The following is a 23,112-nucleotide window of genomic DNA, read 5'->3' as shown; positions in this document are numbered from 1 at the left end:
TAATCTCATACCACATACCTGATGACATCATTCTCATAACACCAAACATTAGCCAAGTGGCACAAATGCTGGCCAACTTCGACCACGAGTGTGGAAAGGTCAGATTGCAGCTGAATCTCAATAAGACAATGCTCATGAAAAATGAACTAGTCCCTGAAGCTCCATTTGCTCTCAATGGAACGAACATCTCCGAATGCAGCAGCTATGTGTACCTGGGTCGAGAAATCAACATGAGGAATGACTTAGTGCCAGAACTGCGCAGGAGGAAGAGAGCAGCGTGGAATGCCTTCAAGAGTGTCAAAGAAGTGGTTAAGAGAACGAAGAACCTCCGACTCCAGGCACATCTTTTCGATTCCACTGTTCTTCCTGCACTAACATATGCCTCAGAGACCTGGGCCCTACTCAAACAGGATGAGAACGCTACTAGGGTATCCCAAAGAAGAATCGAAAGAGCTATGCTAGGAATATCACATCTCACTCCAGTGAGAGAAGGAATCCGGAGTTCTGACCTCCGTCAACGGTCAAGAATCAGGGACGCTGTCTCATTTGCCAAAGCATCAAAAATCAGATGGGCCAGTCATGTAATGCGATTCAGAGACAACCGCTGGACTAGAGCTGTTACCGACTGGATTCCACGGGATGTCAGAAGAAGACCTTGTGGCCGCCCACCAACTAGATGGTCAGATTTCTTCTTCAAATCCCTGGATGAACAATTTGAGGCTCTTCCTGTTCCGGGAGCAAGCAAATATCATTGGGCTGCACTAGCACGCGACAGGGACAAATAGAGACGTTACTGGCGCCCGCTCGAGCAAATCAAAGATCAATGGGATGACAAGTGATACAAGTGATCCCACAAATGAGTGCAGTCATTCTATATCTGCCCCTTTCCTTATGACTCATTTCATGCAGCATGATATTCTCCATATCCATCCATTTATAAGCGAATCTTATGACTTCATTTCTCTGAATAGCTGCATTGTATTTCATTGTACAGATGTACCATAATTTCTTTAACCAGTCATCTGTTCTTGGACACTCGGATTGTTTCCAGATTCTGGCTATTCTGAATAGTGCTGCAATGAACATAAAACTGCAGATGGTATTTCTGTGTTTTTTGTGCCCCCGAGGTATATTCCCAGAAGTGGTATTACTGAGTCATATGGAAGCTCAATTTCTAATTTTTTGAGGAATGCCTATATTGTTTTCCAAAAAGGCGGGGTTAATCAGCATTCCCATCAACAATGAATGAGAGTCCCTTTCTCCATTGGTTGTTCTTGTTCTTTTGGATGTGCTTGTTCTTTTGTTCTCTGTGGCGTGAGATGATGCCGCATTGTTGTTTTGATTTGCATCTCCCTGATGATTAGCAATGTAGTCTTTTTTTTTATTGCCTTTGACCATTGTATTTCTTCTTTGAGGAAGTTTCTGTTCATTTCTCTTCCCCATTTTTTGGATGGGGTTTGATATTTTATTCTTATAAAGTTCTACCAGTTAATTTCCAAAATATATAAGGACATATTTTGGATATATATATTGGAAATTAACCCTTTATCTGATGGCTATTGGTTAAATAATTTTTCCCATTCCATGTGCTGTCTCTGTATCTAGATCACCATTTCTTTTGAGGTGCAGAAGCTTCTTAGTTTAATGTTGTCCCATTTGTTTACCTTTGATTCTACTTGCTTGGTTAGTGGTGTTTCATCCTTTAAAATTCCTTTAGCTTCAGTGCCATGGAGAGTTCTGACTACATTTTCCTCCATGTTTCCTTATGGATTCAGGTCTGATGTTGAGCTCTTTAATCCATTTTAATCTGATTTTTGTGCCTGATTTTATTAAAGCATAAAATTCATGTTTCTTAGACATCTAAAGTGAAAAAATACTGGGGCTGGAGATATAATGCAGAGGGTAGGGGCTCTTTCCTTGTAAACAGCTGACCTGGGTTTGATCCTGGCATCCCATATGGTGGTCCCCCAAGCCCTCCAGGAATGATTCCTGAGTGTAGAGCAAGGAGTAACCCCTGAGCACTGCTAGGTGTAGCCCCAAAACAAAGCAAAAGTGAAAAAATGCTACATTTCTTACTAATGTCTTTTTGATTTGGACTAATTCAAATGAAAGGGAAAAAAATACTTGCTTTTTATTAATCATGCCCATTGAGTTTAAAGATCTGTGCGTGCATACACACATACACCTATTTGTCACCAGCAACTTAACCATTCATAATTTGGACAGTAAATCCCAAATACAATGAAAACTCATTCTTTCTAAAACATATTATTTAATGCCATATAATGAATATACCTAATTATTTCCTTTCCCACCACTCACGTGTTTCAGGAGAAGTGTGCCTGCTTAACTGTGCCTTTCTTTGGTTAGAACATATTGGAATAGATATTCCCCCCCCACCCCTTCTTGATGGGTCAAGAAACTTTCAAATGCTACATTCATATAGAGCTACAATCCAACTGGAACTAGAGCCACAACAAATATAGTCAGAATCCCTCCCCATGCCTGTATACTTGACAATGACAGAAGGCCACCGAGGGGCAGCACAATGGTAATAGCTGAGCCAGGGAACAGAGTTTGTCTAGGGATCCTTGATGGATCAGTTATTTCCATTACTATGAAAACCATTTGACAGGAAGGATCCCAGAGGTTTTATTTTTGTTTTGTTTTATTGGGGAGGTCACACCCAGTTATGCTCAGGGCTTACTCTAAGGTACGTTTATTGCAAAAGAGAAGGAAGCAGGATATTTTGTCTCAGAAATGTAAAGTTTCCAACATTAGATTTGCCTAAGTCTCTGCATTTCAAATAATTACCTCTGATAAATCAGTGAGTTACTCTTAATGATCATAAACAAGGCAAAAAATTTAAACCAGTATAATGTGGAAAGGAAAAAAAGTCATGTTACTTACCTCTTCATTAAAGGTTTCAGAAACCTCATATTTCTGTGGAGCTTTTTGGATATTCTGCCCATATATGTTACTTCTGTTCTTGGTAAAAAACAGAACTACGACCTCATCCTGAAGATTATATTTTGATCTGTTGTCTTGAATGTGTGACTGTGTGGTAGCCTCCTCATAAGTAGGGATGAAAATAATAAATCACAAATTACCAATTTTAGAACTAGTGACTGCTTCTGAGAATGTACAGCATCTCCTCAGAAAAATACAAGGCATTTTCAAATTCCATCTCTATGTCACTGTAGACAACTTTCAAATATTTCCTGATGGAGTTTTCATTGGTTCATGTGAATTAAAAAAAGTGAGGACAATGTAATTTTTCTTAATGGTATATGTTTACAATTTAAGGAATAGTCGTTATCAGTCTCTGCCCATTTTTATCTTCTGATAAAGTACATTTTTTAAAAATGAAATTATGGTAGTGCTGAGTGATAAATTAAAAAAAAGTTTTTAAGTAGAAAATTGGTTGGCAAACTTGTCTCCAAAATTCTTTAAAAAATAGTTATATGTTGACCCGAGAGATAGTTTTATGGGTTGAGTGCATGCTTTGCAGATGTCTGATTTAATCCCTGGCACTGCATATTGTCCCGAGTACCACCAGGAGCGACCGACTCCTGAGCACAGAACTGGTAGTAACCTCAGGGTCCAGAGAGGTGTGCTTCCTCCAAAGGAAAAAATTTTGTCCATAAGTTTAAAAGTATGGGCATCTGGTCATTTAAAGGCATGTATTTTATGCCTGTTAAGAAAAGGTGCTTGGGGCTGGAGTGATAGCACAGCAGGTAGGGCGTTTGCTTTGCAGGTAACCGATCTGAGTTTGATTCCCAACATCCCATATGGTCTCCCAAGCACTACAAGGAGTAATTCCTGAGTGCATGAGCCAGGAGTGACCCTTGTGCATCGCCAGGTGTGACCCAAAAAGAAAAAAAAAGAAAGGGTACTTCAGGTCTAACACTATTAAACAGTTTTAACCCTAATACAAAACTCTTCATTTTGGCTATACAAAGAATTGGATTCAGAGAAATATTCTAGCCTTAAGATATGCTGGATTCTATTCTCATATAAAGTTCAGAAAACATGTTTCAGGGTTTTTTCTTTCCTTTAGGAAGACCTGAATAATGTACCCTGGTCTCTGACACAGTGTCACTCGATATATTTTAAACATTGTTGTTTTGGTAAGTCAGCAGTAACATATGCACTCTATAAATGTCAAACATAAAAGGCAACACATTCAGCATTCTATAAGCTCTGGTGAACAATTCGGCATTCCAGACACTTGAAATATCCATAGTATAGCTTAACTCATTTCTACTCCCAACAAAGAAATTATTATGTTTTTTTGCAATTCTTAAGGCCAACATGGATTAGGGAAGCTTAAGAGCATTTTCTTGCTTCTTTAACGACAAAATGCTTTTGGAAGAAATTATGTAGCACTGTAGCACTGTTGTTCCTTTATTCATCGATTTGCTTGAGTGGGCACAGTAACGTCTCCATTGTGAGACTTGTTACTGTTTTTGGCATATTGAATACACCACAGGTAGCTTGCCAGGAAGAAATCATGTAATAGTATGAAAATACAGGTAGTAGTTTCCAAGTTTTAAAAATAGAATATTCAAGCATATTCTGCATTTTACAAAAATTAGATTGAATTCTTTTCACATTAATCACCACATTATTCATTCAAAACTTAGATTACTATTCATAACACAGAAAAGCACAGAGAGACAGCGTGTAAGTTAAACAACTTAAAGACAATGGGCCCTGGTGGAGGGATGTAAACAAAATGCAAACATGAAAGTTCATAAGTTTGTAACTATACCTCATGGTGATTCACTAATAAAAATTTTTAAAAAAATTTAAAAAGTAAAAAAAAGAATAAAGACAAAGGGAACAAGAGATAGTCCAATGGGCTGAGCTTGTACTTTGCATTCAGGAGGCTGAGGTTCAAGCCTGGGCAATCCACATGTCCCCTCAGCACCACCAGGAGTGACCCCCATGCTTAGGGCTAGGAGTAGCCCCTGAGCTTCTTGGAGTGGGTTCTAGATAAACAAAGCAAAACAATCCCCAAATAAAGTCATAGATATTCATGAGTGCGACCATTGAAGGTAGGGATGAGAGAATCTCTTTTGTGTTCTTTTGATTATATTGACTCATGAATGACATCTTTTGGTTGACTCTGGGTATACGAATACTTCTCAATTGCAGATTATTTAATCAAGGTAAAGACAAAATAGTTTTTATAAACATATCAAGCCAATAACGGTAACTTGCAAGTACCCTCAGGGAGCCTCAGTTTGGATCATGGTTTGATGGAGTGATACGATTCAAAAGTATTTCATGCAAAAAGTTGCTCCTGGCTTAGGATGACTAACCGACCACCAGCTGTTACACAGCATGCATTTCAGTGTAGCTTCCAGCCCATGAGCAAAGAAAAAGAGAAAAGTGCATCTGCGACCCAATTTTTCTTCAGTTACTAGTCATTTGTATCATGCACAGAACTGGATGAAACCTATGGAAGTAGTCCTTGTTACTGCAATTTTCTCACTTAAAATAAAAGCCTCTATTTTTGATTCACCTCGATGAACAAGATAAGGTTGAATGACTGACTCAGAAAACATGAGAAAGTGCATAAGATATCCAACATAATGACTCATAATATCATCCTAAATTTAAGCAATGCATACCCCAAAAAACTCAGATCCAGAGACATCTCCCAGCTCTGCTAGAATGTCCTGTTCTTAATAGAAATTGGCTCATGTCAGACTGCTATTTCATAGAGCACTGGAAACTCCAAACTTGAGTTTGATGCAGTAATTGCACTGCACCTTAGTGCCAAAATAACAACAAATTTCCCAGATTGTTCTTTTCCCCTTGTATCTTGTCAGTATTTATGCTGTTATTTTATTGATCCATTGAGGGAGGGGGGTGATACTCTTCATTTCTTACTTTCTCCAAACCATTTTCTATAGGGAAATTGTTAATAAAATATGCTGCATAGAAAAAAGATGTCACTGACTTCAATAAAGAGGATGGAGTGATGGAAACATGAATGATAATTATATTAATCAGGTATCCATACAGACTTAACAATCATTCACAGAAAACTTTCCAGAAAATTTCACATTTGATTGTCAGAAATATCTTATTTAAATAGGTGTTAACTCTTCTGCTCAGCTAAGTCTACAAAAGGGAAAAAAAGGTTCAGGCTTATTAAGGGAACCGGCAGTTACTGCTTGCTGAATGGCTGAGGAATGACAGGCTTTGACTGAAGCACTAGCTTTATCCTTATTAGCTGTGGGATCTTGGGCAAGTTCCTCATAAATCACTTTCCTCATTGGTACTACTATGGAGGACAATTTCAGGTTGTTATTTCTTCAAGGGTAGCAAAAGTAATCACTAGAAGATCTATGACACGGAGTGCTCTAGATTTATAGAATTATAAGAATTGCGTTACTGTTCTTTTATAAGAGTGACTCAGTCAGCTAAGCATCCTGGCTTCCCGCTCTCCTCTCAGGCCAGTTCCAGGAAGAAATGAGTCCTTGGTTTTAAGACAACTTAACTCTGCGTGTGGATTATAATTTCTAATATAGGGTGGGTGGATGCATCCCCAAGTATTTTCAAGTTTGAGTAGTAGAGGCAAAATTATACATGACTTTAATTTATTCATGAGAAAGAGCAGTTTCTTGTAATGCAGCCTGATTAAAGCAAGTAGAAGAGTGCAAGGTTTACACCCTAGAAGCTGTTTTTTTTTTAATTTACAGAAAACATTAAAAGAGGAGAAAAAATTGTAACACTGATGTTAGATCTAAGAGAGTCTCTTAAAACACTGTATGTTAAAACATTGGGATTATTAATGTTTTTTTAAAAGAATCTGGTGAAAAAGTGCATGCATGCTATTTTATACTTTACTGCCTCATTTTACTCATCCCTATGCCCAGGGCACTCACAAGGTGAAATATTCCTGCACCTCACCTTGGGATGACTCTGCTTTGTTTGGAAGACAAATACAGGAAAATGTCATGCTTTGAATCCTTAGATTGAATCCCACCCTAGGGATGCCAGCCTAGAGTCATCCAGTTTTCTCTTTAGCATACTAATAAGCAGTAGCTAGCAAGGGTATGAAGTAGGAAGGAGATATTTGAGACAATTGTGACCTGGAATTCCAGTAGCATTCATGAGTCTGGATGTAGGGCCTCCTCTGAAGGGCCACAGGCAGACAGCCCAGGCTTAAGAAATACTCTGTGTGAATAATAGAAAATATACGGTACTGGGGCTGGAGCATTAGTACAGTTGGTAGGTTGTTAGCCTTGCACGTGGCTGACCCAGTTCGACTGCCAGCATCCTATATGGTCCCCTGAGCACTGCCAGAAGTACTTCCTGAGTGCATAAGCCAGGAGTAACCTCTGTGAATCATTGGGTGTGACCCAAAAAGAAAATTATATATATATATATATACACATGGTACTTCAAAATAGCCTGCTGGGTGGGGACAGCCAGATTTCAAATTCTGAATTGGTGACCATGGAAATGAAACTGTTGGGATTAACTGCAGCAGTGAGAAAGCACTTATGTCATCCTGCCCTTTTCTGTCCCATCACAACTGCTTTCTTTCTTGTCTACCAGTTCTTCAGAACATAGTCAGGTGGTTGTGCATTATTTCAGCTCTAGTTACATCTCTGCTCCTCAACAGAGATGAGTCAGTGAAGGAAGGCATCCACCCTGCTTTTGGATGTCTGACAAGCAAACCATCCTCAAAAAAATATTGTGGAATTTGTAAGACTGTGGGCACAACAGGGCCTCAACCAGCGCTGGTGGGGGCCCTGGAAGGTGAGGACCCATAGGGACCCGTGGTAGGTAAGAGCATGCTTGGACTGTCAAAATGCTAGAATCTGCTTCAGTTTATACAGAACCATACCTAGAGGAATAAATCTTTTTTTCTTCATTGGTTCATCCTTTCTGCCTTGCCAGAGGGAACTTAGGTTTATAGGGTTACGCTCATCACAGTGCTCCCATTCCTCTGTGTTTATTTGTAACTTCTTTCTTTGTGCTCTGCTTCCCCAACCAGTCAATCACTTTTATCTTCAAATCAGACTCTGTTAACTTGTAAATATTTCTTTTCCTTAAATCTTTTGCATAGTTAATTCAGAGCAATGTCCTTTTTGTGAGGACACAGGAAGACAGTTAATGCTATGCTTTTGTAACTTGGGAGTTAATTGACTACCAATAATATTCACTCCAGGGCATCTGTTCTCTTGACTTAAGCCTCAGTTGCCCTTAGTTCCTAGCACCCCCAAAACAGGGTCCCGACCAGGGACTGGATGGACCCAGGGCAAGATGTGTGCTACCCTGGCATTGAAGTGGGCCAGGCCAAAGTACCATAATACTTAACTATAAGTTAAGAGCATGGTCATGGACAGATTCTGTCATGATCCAAAAAGTAACAACTGGATTAGGACTTGCTAGAGTTAGGAAAGACTAATCTGGCCTGAGCATTGGAGTCTGGAATCTATAATGAGGTGTACCCAGTAGATGTACCCCATTAAACTCTACAAGCTTAATGTGTCTCTTACTGTGTCCATACAAAATAACTAATATTAAGAAGTAGAATTAAGATGTTAATTAAGTTATTGGACTAAGGAAAGGAGAAAAACCCCTAAGTGGCATTTTGCCCTTGGCCTGATCTGCAATCAGGAAGGGCTTTCATATGTTTATTATGGTACCCCAAATGCGAGGAGTTGGTGAGAGACAGAGAGAAACCAAGGTGGCAAGATGGAGCAGGGCGATACTAGCAAGGGGCACAGGAAGAGACTGAAATTAGGGGGCTTAATGAGACTGGAAGAGATGCATGAGGAGAATGGAATTAATGGCAACTGATCACCAACCAGCCTGGCCCTTGTTTCCTCCTTCATCTGCCTTTGGCATTGGCTATCCAGGGTCGGGGAGCGGCTCGAGACCACCAAAAGCAGGCAGTGAGAGAGAGATTTCTGAGATTTCACTAGCTGTCTGGTGATTACACACTTTCTCCAACAAATAATTTATAATACATATCCAAAAACGTTTGAATACGTGTGATAAATTATTCTTTAAAATGTTCTCAAAGAATATACTTTGGGTTCTTATACTGAAATTGTTCCCACCACTAAAGATTTCTTAGTTTACAATGTGAGGCATAAGAGTAGGAGGCTGGGGGCTGGAAAGATAATTCAGAGATTAACGCACTTGGCCGACCGGCCTCTAACTCTGGTCTAATACCTGGCACAACATATGGTCCCCTGAGCACAAAGACAGAAGGAGTCTCTGAGTACCTCTGGGTGTGACACAAACCACATCTTTAACTGCCCCTCTCCTTCCCATCCCCAATCCCCTCCCCCACCAAGGGGAAGTAGGAAAACAGGAGGATGACAGTCACTACAAAAGGCTGCACAAACAAAATCACTATGGGGAGCAGGGGAGCACTGTGGATCTGCCCACATTTACTAAGAAGGATGACGAGAGCAAGCTGTCAAAGTTCTCTTGGGTTCCTGACTTAATATGATCAACTGCATCAAGACAAGTTTGAAGTACAAATGGATTATCACCCATAGCCTCATCTCCACTGATACACCTAAAGCAGCCCACGTGTGTTTGGTTTTAACATACTTGCTTGTATTCTCTTATATACATTTTCTATCCCCCTCAGAGAGCTGGGCGAGCCACCGAGAGTATCCCCTCCCACACAGCAGAGGCTGGCAAGCTCCCCGTGGCGTATTCAATATGCCAAATACAGTAACAATAATGGGTCTCCATTCCCCTGACCTTGAAAGAGCCTCAAATACGGCACCATTTGGAAGGACGAGTGGGGAGAGGCTGCTAGAATCTCAGGGTTGGGATGAATGAAGACATTACTGGCTCTGGCTTGAACAAATCAATGAACAATGGGATGACAGTGACAGTGACAGTGATCCTCACCTCCATTGACAATAAGAGAAAAAGGCTGCCTTCTCAGAAGACAATGTGACTTGGAACCTCAGTCCTTACATGCAGTGCCCTCAACATTTTTGATGTCCTTACGTTTCAGCAGCCAGATTGGCTCCACAACTCTATCTTCAAATAGGGTTTCTGTTTAATAGTTCAGACTCAGACACTTTCCTAAAAAGGGTGAAAAGGAACCCCCAGGGGACACTGCAACAATCAGGGGGTAGGGGAGGGAGAATAATAGTGGTCTCAGCCTTTGTATTCCACTGCATACCAACACAGATTTTACTCAACACAGACCAAGACAAATTTTTGGCCATAGTGTGGAGTATGACCATTATATAGAGTTTTAAAAAGCTTTGTATTTTTATACATTTTATATATTTTATTTGTGCTAGTATTACTGAAACAAAATAAAACAGAGTGCAAGAGTTCTATGGTGGTGATGATTATTTAGTGAAACATGGTAATTTTCTTTTCCCTGAAAAGGGAGCGGTAAGCCCAAATTAAGTCTGGGAACTTCTGCACTGAAAGAATAACTGCATTGTTGAAAGGTGAGTTAATGAAGTAAGAGAGGTTAGGAAATGAACAAAACTTGGGAATGTTGGCCTGACTTATGGGCACTCCAACCACACAGGACAAAGAAGACAGCTGTAAAGATGTTGACACAGGCTTAAAACGTATATCCCCTTCTCTTGCCTTTCCTTTCTGAATACCAAGAAATGTGGTTTTTGCACACTGCTAATGGTGTCCCTTGCTGGATGCCCCTTATTAGCCCTGGGGAATATATTTTTAGAGCAGAGTGGATCTGTGTTTGCATCTTACCTCTACCACTTACTATCTGAACCTTGGCAAGCTATTTTATAATCTCTCTGGTCCCATACTCTTCTCTTTAAAATGGAGGTAATGAATTGCATTTCCAAAGGCTACCTTAAAAACTAAATGAGATAGTACATGCAAAGAACCTGATGTAGGGCAGCAGTCCAACACTAATATTAGGTTTTACTAATCACAGAAGTTATCACAGTACAGGAAATAAGTATATCTAGGTAAGCCTAGATATGTTCTAAACAAATATATTTGGACTCTCCTTAGAATATGTGACCCAAACTAGGAAAAACCAAAAAATTACTATAAAAGGTGGAATAGGTCTCATCTGCTAAAGATGGAGTAGGTACCTCCAAATCTAAGGCGATCAGAATATAGTGAGCCAAGAACTCAATGATTTTGATCTCCAACTTATAATAATTGGCAGATAGTAAGCCTAATCAGTATGTTGACTAATTGGGACTGGTTGGTATAATTGTTACCAAGACTTTAAGTAAGACATTTGCTTTTTCTAAGGACATACTTGCTGCCAACAAATTACAATGTGCTCAAGTCCAACCTTATTTTTTTTCTTCTCTAGGAATCCAGGACCAGTGTATATTTAATTCTACCACACCTTTTATCTATTATCAAATTAAGAAGGAACTAAACAGCACAAGGAATCTATAATTTAGGAATTATAGATGCTCCAAGGGATAGAACTGAGATAAGTTCGAGTTTGTAGGGCATTGGAAGCCATAGGAAGGACTGTGGTCATGACTGTTAGAAGCAGCTCTGTGGGACCTAGTAAGGTCTGAGAATATCCAAGGAAACAAGAAAGATCATAAGAGAAAGGCAATTAGGTCTATAAAGGGTCCAAGTTCAAAACAATTCCTGATTTGCAGGATATAGCACAGTCACTGGCATTGAGTAGATATCTAGTACTTATTTGTTGTCTAATTTGAAGATAAACCAAAAAATATAAATGAGTGAATGAAAGGAACTGCTCTGAAAAGAAGAAATGACAAGTTGAGAGACAATAGAGAAGGGGGCCTGTCTAGTACATGAATGTCAACTGATGTGTACAACTTGTATTGTAACTGCAATCTCAAAAGTCATTTGACATTAGGGGTTGAAAAAGAAAATAGTAACCACAGCTCTCCCCATTTCTACACAAAGAAGCAAGAATGAGTTAGTAGTTCTCCAGCTTCCACCTAACACGGCATGGATGGTTTCTGGCAACTTTTCTCTTGGAATGAGCATGAATAAGCGAAACACTTGAGAGGGGTCCAGCTCCAAGGGGAACAGAAACCTCAAATCCATAATTTTCAAGCCCCATTATTCTAAGGAAGTAGTCAGTGATTAAGCATTAACCACGCAAGCTACTGGCTCAATGGAGAAAATGTTTCATAGCGAAAACTCAAGATCAAGAAATAAATTAAATTAGATTCTTGGGGTGGGGGGGGAATGGAGTTGGTTGTGGTGGGAGGGATACTGGGAACATTGGTGGAGGAAAATGGGAATTGGTGGAGGGATAGGTAAACGATCATTGTATTACTGAAATGCAAACATGAAAGTTTGTAAATATGTAACTGTACATCATGGTGATTCACCAATAAAATATTAAAAAAATAAAGTTTTTATGACTATTAGCAAAAATTGAAAAAAAAAAGAAAGAAATCAGATTCTAGAATAGCAGAGAAAATCCTACCAAATAAGGAATAGGGAAAATTGGATTTCCTGGTCAATTTTTCATTCACTGAAACAGAGCCACCTGTGGTTGGATGCCTGGTGTGATCTGAGCTTCTTCCAAATCTGTTAAAGTGGGACTTTAAAGAAAGGTACATTGGAAGAACAGTGGAGATACAGACAGGATAGAACACTGTGTTTCATTATATTTTTTAAACAGTAATGTCTATATTCCCTTCTCCCTCATCATTTGTGTCTAATATCTTTTACTTTGGTATCCTAGGATCTAGTTTCTTAGAAAAAATATGCATGACTCACCACCCATTATATTTTCTAGGATTAAACAGAGAAGCCACTAAGCTCAGAATTACAGCTCAAAAGGTCTAACACTCCAAGTTTGATCCCTAGCACCAGTTAGTTAGTCCTGAGCACAGTCAGGTGAGATCCTCCGCCCCCTCCATATGACAGCACCAATAACAAGAAAATAAACTATATTAAAAGATTGTACTGGTACCTAAGAAAGACCTTTCATGGTTCTTATGATGCAAGTAACGTCCAATTTCTTTTTGTTTTTGTTCTTTGGGTCACACCCAGTGAAGCACAGGGGTTACTCTTGGATCTGCACTCAGGAATTACCCCTGGCGCTGCTCAGAGGACCATATGGGATGTTGGGAATCGAACCCGGGTCAGCCGCATGCAAGGCAAATGCCCTACCTCTGTTCTATTGCTCCAGCCCCAAGCAACCTCCAGTTTAAGGGGAATATCAGCACAATCGATAATGAAGAGGCACTACACAGCATCTTCTCCATGTAATTTCCAGCCAACCAATGCAAAATGTAAGTCTGCCTCAGCTGCTGAGACAGTATTGGATTCTGCCCCATGTACCAAGAAAACTGATACTGCCCTAGGAGAAGATGTAATGTCTTGAATGCGATCTTCTTTTGACATTTGACCAAGACAAAATTGATGCATTAAAGAAGGGAAAGATTTTGAAGTTAAGAGAACAAGTCAGGGGAGAAAGAACAATGATATCAATACTTCCACTCAATTTACAGAGCAGCTAACAACATTTTACTGCTGTTGGTGATGTTTGTTTGTTGAGTCTTCTAAGCTGTGATCTGGAGGCACTGGACCCTTTCTTTGTGATTCCTGGCCTACCAAACAGATGGTTTAATGCTAGCCAAGGATGAGGTGCTTATCTGAGATGCCAGGGATTACCTGGGCTAACATGGAAGTTCTTGGGGTTCTCTAAGGCACACCTGGTGATGTTTGAAGGGACAAGGTACTGGGGGTAGAACCAGGATCAGTCACATGCAAGACATGCACCATAATACCTGCATTATCTCTTTGGCTCACTTTTATTTTTTAGTACAGTTTCAATTACCACCAAAGAAATTCAAGCTCAATAAATGTGCTAAAACCTCCTGAATGTTTCTTATTAAGTTACCAATACTGATAGTTTCCTGCTAGGCTAGATTACAGCCTTCACCCTAAATCAATACTGCTCAATGAATAAATGTGAGATTAGTTACATTATTTGAAAGAAAGGGACTACATCTCTAAGGATTTTTATGTAGTATTTCTAAGATATCTTGAATGATAATAGAGAAAAGCAACCTAGAATACGGTGTTTTCCAATCAAATTATAGAAATAGTAATAAAGAAACCCAACTGAAAGATACAGGTTCGTTCTCCAAGTACAAATAATCCTAGCAATGCAATCAATTCTTCTGAAAAAACAAGTTTTGTTTTTCAGAAAACAACCATTCTTTATTTTTTTTTTTAAATTACGCTGCTGAACACTGATTTTTTTAATAATGTTTTTTGAAATAAAAAATTGTTAGTTTGGTTTTGGGCCACCTTCGGTGATGCACAGGGGTTACTCCTGGCTCTGCACTCAATAATCACTCAATAATCACTCCTGGTGGTGCTTGGGGGACCATCTAGGAAGCCAGGAATCAAAGTCCAGGCTGGCTGCCCTACCCACTGTACTATTTCTCTGGCCTCTGACTTTCTATGCAAAGGTGAGCCTAAGGAAGCAGGAGAACTAAAGTCACTCAGTTGCCCACTTACCTCCCATGATCTTGGATTGGCAGTTAATAAACTCTGGCTTCCTGTCTGTGAGGTACCTCTGGCAGGTATGATGGAGGATCTGGAAGAAGGTGCATTTTTCTGAGGCTGTGCTGGCTACCCATTGGTCAAAAGCATTTTCAAACAACAAATCAAACTCTGCAGAATCCTGAAAAAGACGGTGAAATAACTATTGATCTCAAATCTATAAAAGCCATGGCTACTAGCTTCACCTTAGCAAAAGATATCCCAGCTAAAACACCTTTCAAAGGCTTTAGTTCTAACCACAAGGCTCACCTTTATTGGTGCCAAGGCACACGGAGAGCATATCTTTCTCTGTTTCTCAAGCAACTCCAAATCTCACAGCACTTATAGATGTTCCTAGAAGCTAACATCACAGAAGACCCTGCAGCCTCACTACGCATTGACTTACATCAGAATTCAGATGATATCTGCTTTCATGTGGCTGCTTGGGAATGGATTCTTTCAGGTTCCTGGTATTGTACCCTATTAACATTGCCTGCAGTAACCCTCAGTAGAAAAAGAAACCCCTTCTTTGTTATCAGTTCAAAGTTACATTTTATTTTCTCTCATTGTGGGTGTTTTATATGGTAAATGTGTGCGTGAGGAAAAGGCACTATACTTTTAACAGATAATACTACCACAAAACTTTCCTTTATTAAATCCAACTTTTAAAAGTGCCATTCATTGATGTTTCAGGGATAATGATGTTGCACAGTAATAAGCATGACCATGATCCTTTGACCCTGGTCTTTGCATTTTGCTGGTAAGTACTATGACCAGAGTGAGTACTTCTTCACTATGCCTTCTTTTTGGTTTCCCATCAAGGATAAGGAAAAGATGGATAATTCCCCATCAGAATGTCACAGCAACTAGAAAGTCTTCAGTACAAAGGAAATAGAGAAATAGCCTTGTTGAAAATGATGGGGGCCATCACCTCAGCACCCTCAGCCAAGGTGAGAGCGGCATCATGGGTAAAGCATGCCCAGCTGCTCACCCCCAGTGATGTTCCACTCACCCGGTTTGGATCAATGCCATTGACCTGGCGAAGCTGCTCCAGCATCCACTGCGATCTGCGCACAAATGAGGTGGAGCCTTCAAACTGCTTGACCTTCGTGATGGACGCCTGTGTGGGCTTCTTGTTTGTCACTGTTAAAAAAAAAGGACAGCTCATATCAGGGCAGGGCAGGCTAGTGTGTCTCTTCTTTCAGTGATGCAGCAAACTGACACCTACCTGTGGCCATGCAAACAGAAAGTCAGGGAGGGGGCTGGAGAGACAGGACAGCAGGTAGGGTGCTTGCTTTACAAGCGGCTGACCCATGTTCAATTCCCGACATCCTGAAGCACCGGCAGAAGTAATTCCCGAGTGCAGAGTCAGTAGTAACCCCTGAGCATCTCAGAGTGTGGCCCCCAAACAAAACAAAACAAACCAAAAAAGCCAGGGAGAGGCAAAGGAATGAGCGAATATGTGAGCCTTCTCATTCTCACTTCAAGCAGTTATGTTATAATTAAAGTTCCTTCTTTTATGTCTTATCTAGTCAAAAGAAACATAACCTAATAGAATAAGATCAAGTCTCACTAATGGAGGCGGGCGAGCAGGCAGTTACTGTCTGTCTGGGAGCGTGCAGGGCTGACAGGCATCAGATAGGGGTCATTGGGAAAGGTTAAATTTGAAAGAAAGTGGAGGTTACTGACTCCCTGGAAAACCGCAGCTCAAATATAGAATCCAGTGTAAAAATTTCAGGCATTTGTGAGGATGAGGAATGTGTAACTAAAACACATAAACAGCCCCCGCAATTTGGTTTAAAATACCATCCAATGAATTATGTCCCTGCAGAAATCATTATTCATATTATTTTAAGCCAAATAAAAAATTAAAATACCATCCAGTTTGAATCTAGTTTGCATCTGATTAATACTATGTTCTATATTTGGCGTTCTGGGTCCCCTCCCTCTTTGGGAATTCCTGAGGTCACTGAACCCCCCAGGACCAGGAAAATTCCTCTTCCAGCCCATGAAACTCTTCCTGAAGCCCCTTTCTGCAGGAGATGGCCAGCCTCACCTTCCAGACAGAGTGTACCAGGAGGGGCATAGCCTCATTCCCAGGTCTGTGCAATTCCTGACTTACAACACCATGCATGCAGAGAGGTAAGTGTGTGTTTTATAAATGCTTTTTGAAAGCTTCTCCTGAGCCCCCAGTGTTGGATTCATAAAATAAAATAGAAAGGATGGAATTAGAAGAACGAGAAGAAGAGGAAAGAACTGCCTGTAATGAAAGCCAATCTGGCAAGACCATATTTGTAGCACATTTCTGGTTTCAAATTACCCTACACCGGGCTGGAGTGACAAAATCTAACCCCAGTTGACAAAACCCGACCAGGGTTCGATTCCCAGCATCCCATATGGTCCCCTGAGCACTGCCAGGAGTGATTCCTGAGTGCAAAGCCAGGAGTAACTCCTGTGCATTGCCGGATATGACCCAAAAAAGAAAAAAAAATACCCTACAGCTCTCACATTTTAAGGTAACTACAGAATGCTCACCCCATATAAAAAAGAACGGTCCTATTTCTAGACAGAACACACCTATTTCTAGGCACTTTGCATAGTGAGTGGCAAGAAGTCATAAAAATAGATGTTTAATTAATTGATTAATTAATTTTTATTGAATCACAGTGAGATATACAGTTACAAAGTTGTTCATGATTTGGTTTCAGTCATATAGTGTTTCAACACCTGTCCTTTCACAGGTGTACATTTCCCACCACCAATGTACTCATTTTCCCTCCCACCCCTCCTCCCCATCCTCTATGGCAGGCACTTCTCTCTCTCTCTCTCCTCTCTCTCTCTCTCTCTCTCATACACACACAGACTCTCACACACACTCTCTCTCTCATACACACACACTCACACATAATCTCCCTCTCACACACACTCTCTCTCTCACACTGTCTCTTAAACAAACTCTCTCACACACACACTCTCTCTGTCTCTCTCTCTGTCTCTCTCTCTCTCTTAATCTCTCCTTTCTCTCTCACTCTCACGCTTTCTTTCCCTTTGGGTATTATGGAGATCTCAGTGTCTGGGTCCCTAAAGCAGGAGATCAACGGCCTGTGGGTACCCACTGGTCTGGGGAAAACCCTGGGTTAACAAGACACAGCAGTTTCTATAAACTCATTTCAATCTTCTTTCTCTCCTCATCAGAATTTAGCAAACATTTAAAAAAATTTCAAATAATGCTTAGGTTTATTACTCATCATTTCTGTTATATTTGGATAAAAGCTTATGAACATTTCATACCAATTACATTTACTTTCATGCTTAAAAAGTCATTATCTCTTCACCGCCCACAATCAAAAGGAATTTTATCTTCTATTCACAAAAGACCTGCAGCTCCATGTACGAGTCTATTAAGTACCATGAGGAAGAAGCATTCCACTACCTAAATCCAGGCAGTATTTCCAATCTTTTCAGGTCTCTGCTCATTTAATTTCATCCATTCATTCATTTATCTCCTAGAACCCAAAAGGGAGATCCCACATCTTTCTCTGACAGTCAGGGCACTGCTCTGGTGTTTTCATATGAGAGGAAACAACACACCTGGAAAACGTGCAGGTCCTAAAATGTGCTTCAGAGATTAAAGGATGCTTTTCAATAACAGGAAAACATGGGTTCCTGTATTAGACACACCCCCTTAAGCCCACAGAGGATTTCCTCCTTTGTTTATGTAAATCACAGGACATTTAGGCATCCTGGGAAAATGAGGCCTTGCCTTCCCACCAGTTGTTATGAGCTCCTAATTTTACTTCTTGTCCATTTGTTTATAAATGGTTTACAGCACTATAAATGCCCCCACACAATGCAGCAGGGCTGTAGTCATTGGCATGGTTAGGGTTCAGTTCTATTCAGTGTGTCACTAAAGCACCAAGTGCAGGAACCCCACCCCAATGCTCCAGGGAATTGCCCCACAGGACCACATTGTAAAGCGAATATTGTTTGTGAAGCCAGTTACAACTCAACCAACTGCTGCTTTCCCCTCCTATGAATTTATTCCTTGCCCAGTTCTTGTAATCTGGGTAGCTTTCCTGGGCATGGAGCCCAGTTCAGTTTAATTTTTGTTTATTGCTACCATCTCCAACATTCCAATTTCTATTTTGTAGCAGGTGCCTTAAAATTATATTATTATATACACATTATATAGAGTTAAATTAAGACTTTCTTCTGAAATCAAAACACTTGCACAAACATCCCATGGGCTGACTTGCCCAGTTCCATGCTTGAAGGAACCATGTTCTTAATCCCTTCTTTGTTTTGGTCTTTAGAGGCTCAAGGAATGGTTTAAAACAAAATAGTCAAAAAAGTCAGACACCCAGTGGGTGGGGTTTGTCTTCTTCCAAATGAAAGTTAATTGATAGAGTAGCTTGGAAACTGCAATAAAATGACTTGGCTCAGTAAGGTTGTAATGTTTTATTTGCAAGTAGCTCCAAACTGTAGACTCTGTAGCCATTATTTTGAATAACTATAAGTCAGATAACTAAGGCATTTTCATCAAGCCTTCAATATTCATGAGAAAAAGGTAAATAAATATAAAGGTATTTAGGGGGGACAGATAGGCATGATAATCCTGGGTAATACTGCTGGCCACTCATAATCAGAATTGTTCTCTGGTTCTCCTTTCTGGCTGTACTTCAGTATCACTGAAGGGCGTGGGGTGGGGGGTGGGGAGGAGATTACCATGAACATACCAAACAGTGTGAGACAGAATCTTCAGGACTGTGACTCTAGCACCCAAATTTAAGTCTTTCTAGTTGATTAAGGCAGGTGAAGTGCTGGAAGCACTGAGTAGTGTAGCTGCTCATTTAACAAACACATTTGGAAAACCCATTGGATGGAAGTCACAGAAGCATATTTTTGTTTTGTTTTGTTTGTTTTGTTTTGTTGGGTTGGAGTGATAGCACAGCAAGTAGGGTGTTTGCCTCACCTGCGGCCGACCCAGGTTCGATTCCTCTGTCCCTCTTGGAGAGGCTGGCAAGCTACGGAGAATATCCCACCTGCATGGCAGAGCCTGGCAAGCTCCCCATGGCGTATTCGATATGCCAAAAACAGTAACAATAAGTCTCACAATGGAGATATTACTGGTGCCCGCTCAAGCAAATCAATGAACAATGGGATGACAGTGCTACAGTGCTTTGTTGCCACACCCAGAAATGCTCAGGAGTTACTGTACTGTACTGTTACTTGTTCTGTACTCAGGAATTACTCCTTGCGGTGCTAGGGGATCATATGGATGCCAGGGATTGACTTTGGGTTCATTGCTCACGATGCAAGTGCCCGATCCACTGTACTATTGCTCTGGCCCCCATAGAAACACATTCTGGGGGCAATTTGATGATCAAGAAAGATATGGCTCTGAAATAGAAAATTGGACAGAGTGGGGGACAAACAGGATGTGAAACAGTCTAATAGAAGAATAGAGCAAATGACATAAAAGTCATCTGCGGGGCCAGAGAGAGAGTACAGAAGTTAAGGCACTTGGCTTGCATGTGCTCAACCCTGCTCGATCCCTGGCACCACAGGTGTGGCCCTCTAAGTACAAAGCCAGAACTAGCCCTGGAACACTGCTGAGTTTTGGACTCAAACTCAACCCCTCACAATAAAGTCACCTGAGCTTCCGCTGGCGTCAGGATAGAGTACTCGAGGGTCTGAGAAACAACTGAGGACAGTCAGAGAGATTCTCTGAAACAATCACATTCCAGGCAACATGTTGCTAGTCCTCACTTTACTTTCAAACTGGCTTCTCTGATCAGCCTGAGCGTGCAAATGGAAACAATATTGATCCATCTGTTTAAAATACCTCAATAGAATCCCAATGCTTTCACAGTAAGATCCAAGTTTCTTACCTGACTCTCAAAGCTCTAGATCAGGGCTTCGTAAACTACTTTTCCCCTCAAGGCTCCCTGGCACCTCCTCCCACCCAGATATTTTTATGTGATTCTAGGTACATAAAACAGATAATACAAATAAAACTGACTAATCATAAATTTATTTTAAAACAAAAGCTTCCAATCCAAGTCAGTTATGTGTTGTAGTGCACAGAGGGTTGTAGTGCAGTTTCAGAAGTCAGGCTCTAAGAAAACCTGGCCCTTGATTTTGCTTTCATTTTCATCTTGGTTCACCACCCACCTTTATGTCTCTCAGATCTGTCATATTTTTCTCTTAGGAAACAAACATCTGCATTTTCGCCAGTACTACTTCTTTCACAGAAATAACCTTCCCTGGCTTTTAAATAATGGTTGCTTGTTCACTCTTTGGATTTCAGCTCCATAAGTCAACCCCATAGAAAAAAATTTGGGTGTCACATCACCCACGTATAAGCTTCTCCATCGGTTTTCTGACCTCTGTTTGCCATGAAAGAGGCTCATTTTCAAGTCTGGATAAAATCATCTGTGTTTGCTGCTCAGATGTGTTATGAAGAACAAAGACCAGAGAGCTGTCATCATCCCGTCTAGTCACCCTAAAACATGTAAGACACAATTAAATCCTTACCACGCTACCTCCCATGTTGGGTTTGCAATGTAGGGTTCTATAAAACAAATTACATTTCCATTGAATCACATTTTCAAAAACAATGTTTCACACAGCTTCAATTTTTTGTCTTGCCCTTCACAACAGGTCTGTGATAGAATCAAGGTTATTGCTATTATCCCCTATTGTGTTTAAAGACAAGGACACAGACACAGAAAGAGCTGACTTGTCAATTTAACATTGCTAATAAATGGGAAAACTGTCATTTAGACAATGGACTTAATGTCCACTGCTCTTTCCACCAAAGCTTTTCACTGCAAAGTCAAATGGCACATTTTGGGAGTCTGTGGGATGGTCATTAAATAAAGATAACCTGAAGGAATCATTTTATTTCTAATAATGATGCTACTCTTGTGAATTCAAAAATATCCTGAACTGTTATTTCCTTAATATTTCCCTCGAAATAACTTGCTTTTAAATTTAAATAAGTTAATAAAAACAAAATATATGTAAAGTCACAAATAGATACATAGTTCTGGCTATATTAAATAGAAAATGATGTAAAAATACAATTTAAAACAATCACTACAGTTAACTTTAAATTAGAGAACTGTTTTGGCAGAATATTTAGCATCTGAGATTTAATGTTTTGTAAAATGGTGATTAGCAAGTGTAAATAGGTTTTAACGACTATCACCCACCATAAATATAATCTAGATATAATCATGCATTGTAACTGGAAATAGGTTTTCTACAACTACTGCAACATTTGCACAGGGAAGCATTGATAGGTAAAGTTTTAGGGTTTTTCTAAGCCTAATTCCCCCTTTTCACTTCTTTCTATTCCTGAAACCCACTGCTTTCTATTATGGGATCAGAGAAAGAAGCATAGGGCAACCAAATTGAGGTCTTATTGCTATCAGCTCTGAAAAAATGTTTCCATGGCTACATGCATTCTTTTGCCTTTAAGTAGACTTATAGACACGTCAATAGTGGTTAAATCACAGTGATAAGAACTATTATGTTTGCAATACTACTCAAGTAGTATAATAATCTCTATGTCATCAAATTAATGGCTTTTATATCTAGTGTCAGTTGGGATGCAGAATCTCCTTTAACTGTTTGTGGGAATGTTGTCTGATTTAGCCTCTGTGGAAAACAGTTTGGAAATTTCTAAAGAAAATAAGAATAGAATCTCCATATGAAACAGCAATTCATGGCATCTATCCTCTTGTCACTTGTCATCCCGTTGATCTTCGATTTGCTCAAGCGGGCACCAGTAACATCTCTATTCGTCCCTGTCGTGTGCTAGTGTAGCCCAATGATATCTGCTTACTCCAGGAACAGAAAGAGCCTCAAACTGTTGATTCAGGGTTTTGACGAAGAAGTCTGACTATGTTGTAAGTGGGCAGCCATGTGGTCTTTTGTCACGGTAACAGCTCTAGTCCAGAAGTCGTCTCTGAATCACATTACGTGTCTGGCCCATCTGATTTTTGATGCCTTGGCAAATGAGACAGCTTCCCTGATTCTTAATCATCAACAGAGGTCGGAACTCCAGATTCCTTCTCTCACTTGAGTGAAACGTGATACTCCAAGCACAATTCTTTCGATTCCTCTTTGGGAAAGCCAAATAGCGTTCTCATCCTGTTTTCATAGGGCCTAGGTCTCTGAGGCGTATGTTAGTGCAGGAAAAATAGTGGAGTCAAAAAGATGTGCCTGGAGATGGAGGTTCTTCGTCCTCTTAACCACTTCTTCAATGCTCTTGAAGGCATTCCACGCTGCTTCTTCCTCCTGCACAGTTCTGGTGCCAAGTCCTTCGTCATGCTGATTTGATTTCTCGACCCAGGTACACATAGCTGCTGCAATTGGAGATGTTCGTTCCATTGAGAGCAAATGGAACATCCGGGACTTGTTCGTTTTTTATGAGCATTGTTTTGCTGAGATTCAGCTGCAGTCCAACCTTTCCACACTCGTGGTCGATGCTGACCAACATTTGTGCCACTTGGCTAATGTTCAGTGTTATGAGAACAATGTCATCAGTGAAGTGGAGGTGCTGACCATCTGTCTTCACTCCCATTCCTTCCTATTCCAGTC

General features: G+C 40.3%; 1 protein-coding gene across 1 annotated transcript in view; it reads right to left on the bottom strand.

Moving 5' to 3' along the window:
* Positions 1-23,112, bottom strand: part of STXBP6 (syntaxin binding protein 6) — a 268,614-nt gene that overhangs the window by 37,970 nt on the left and 207,532 nt on the right. The window contains exons 3-4 of the mRNA XM_055130512.1: positions 15,515-15,645; positions 14,479-14,644 (exon numbers count right to left, since the gene is read on the bottom strand). Coding sequence (XP_054986487.1) covers positions 14,479-14,644; positions 15,515-15,645 — 297 coding nt within the window. The remainder of the gene's footprint in view (positions 1-14,478; positions 14,645-15,514; positions 15,646-23,112) is intronic.

Source organism: Sorex araneus, chromosome 3, assembly GCF_027595985.1.
Source record: "Sorex araneus isolate mSorAra2 chromosome 3, mSorAra2.pri, whole genome shotgun sequence".
Taxonomy (NCBI): domain Eukaryota; kingdom Metazoa; phylum Chordata; class Mammalia; order Eulipotyphla; family Soricidae; genus Sorex; species Sorex araneus.
This window is presented reverse-complemented; position numbering and strand designations above follow the sequence as displayed.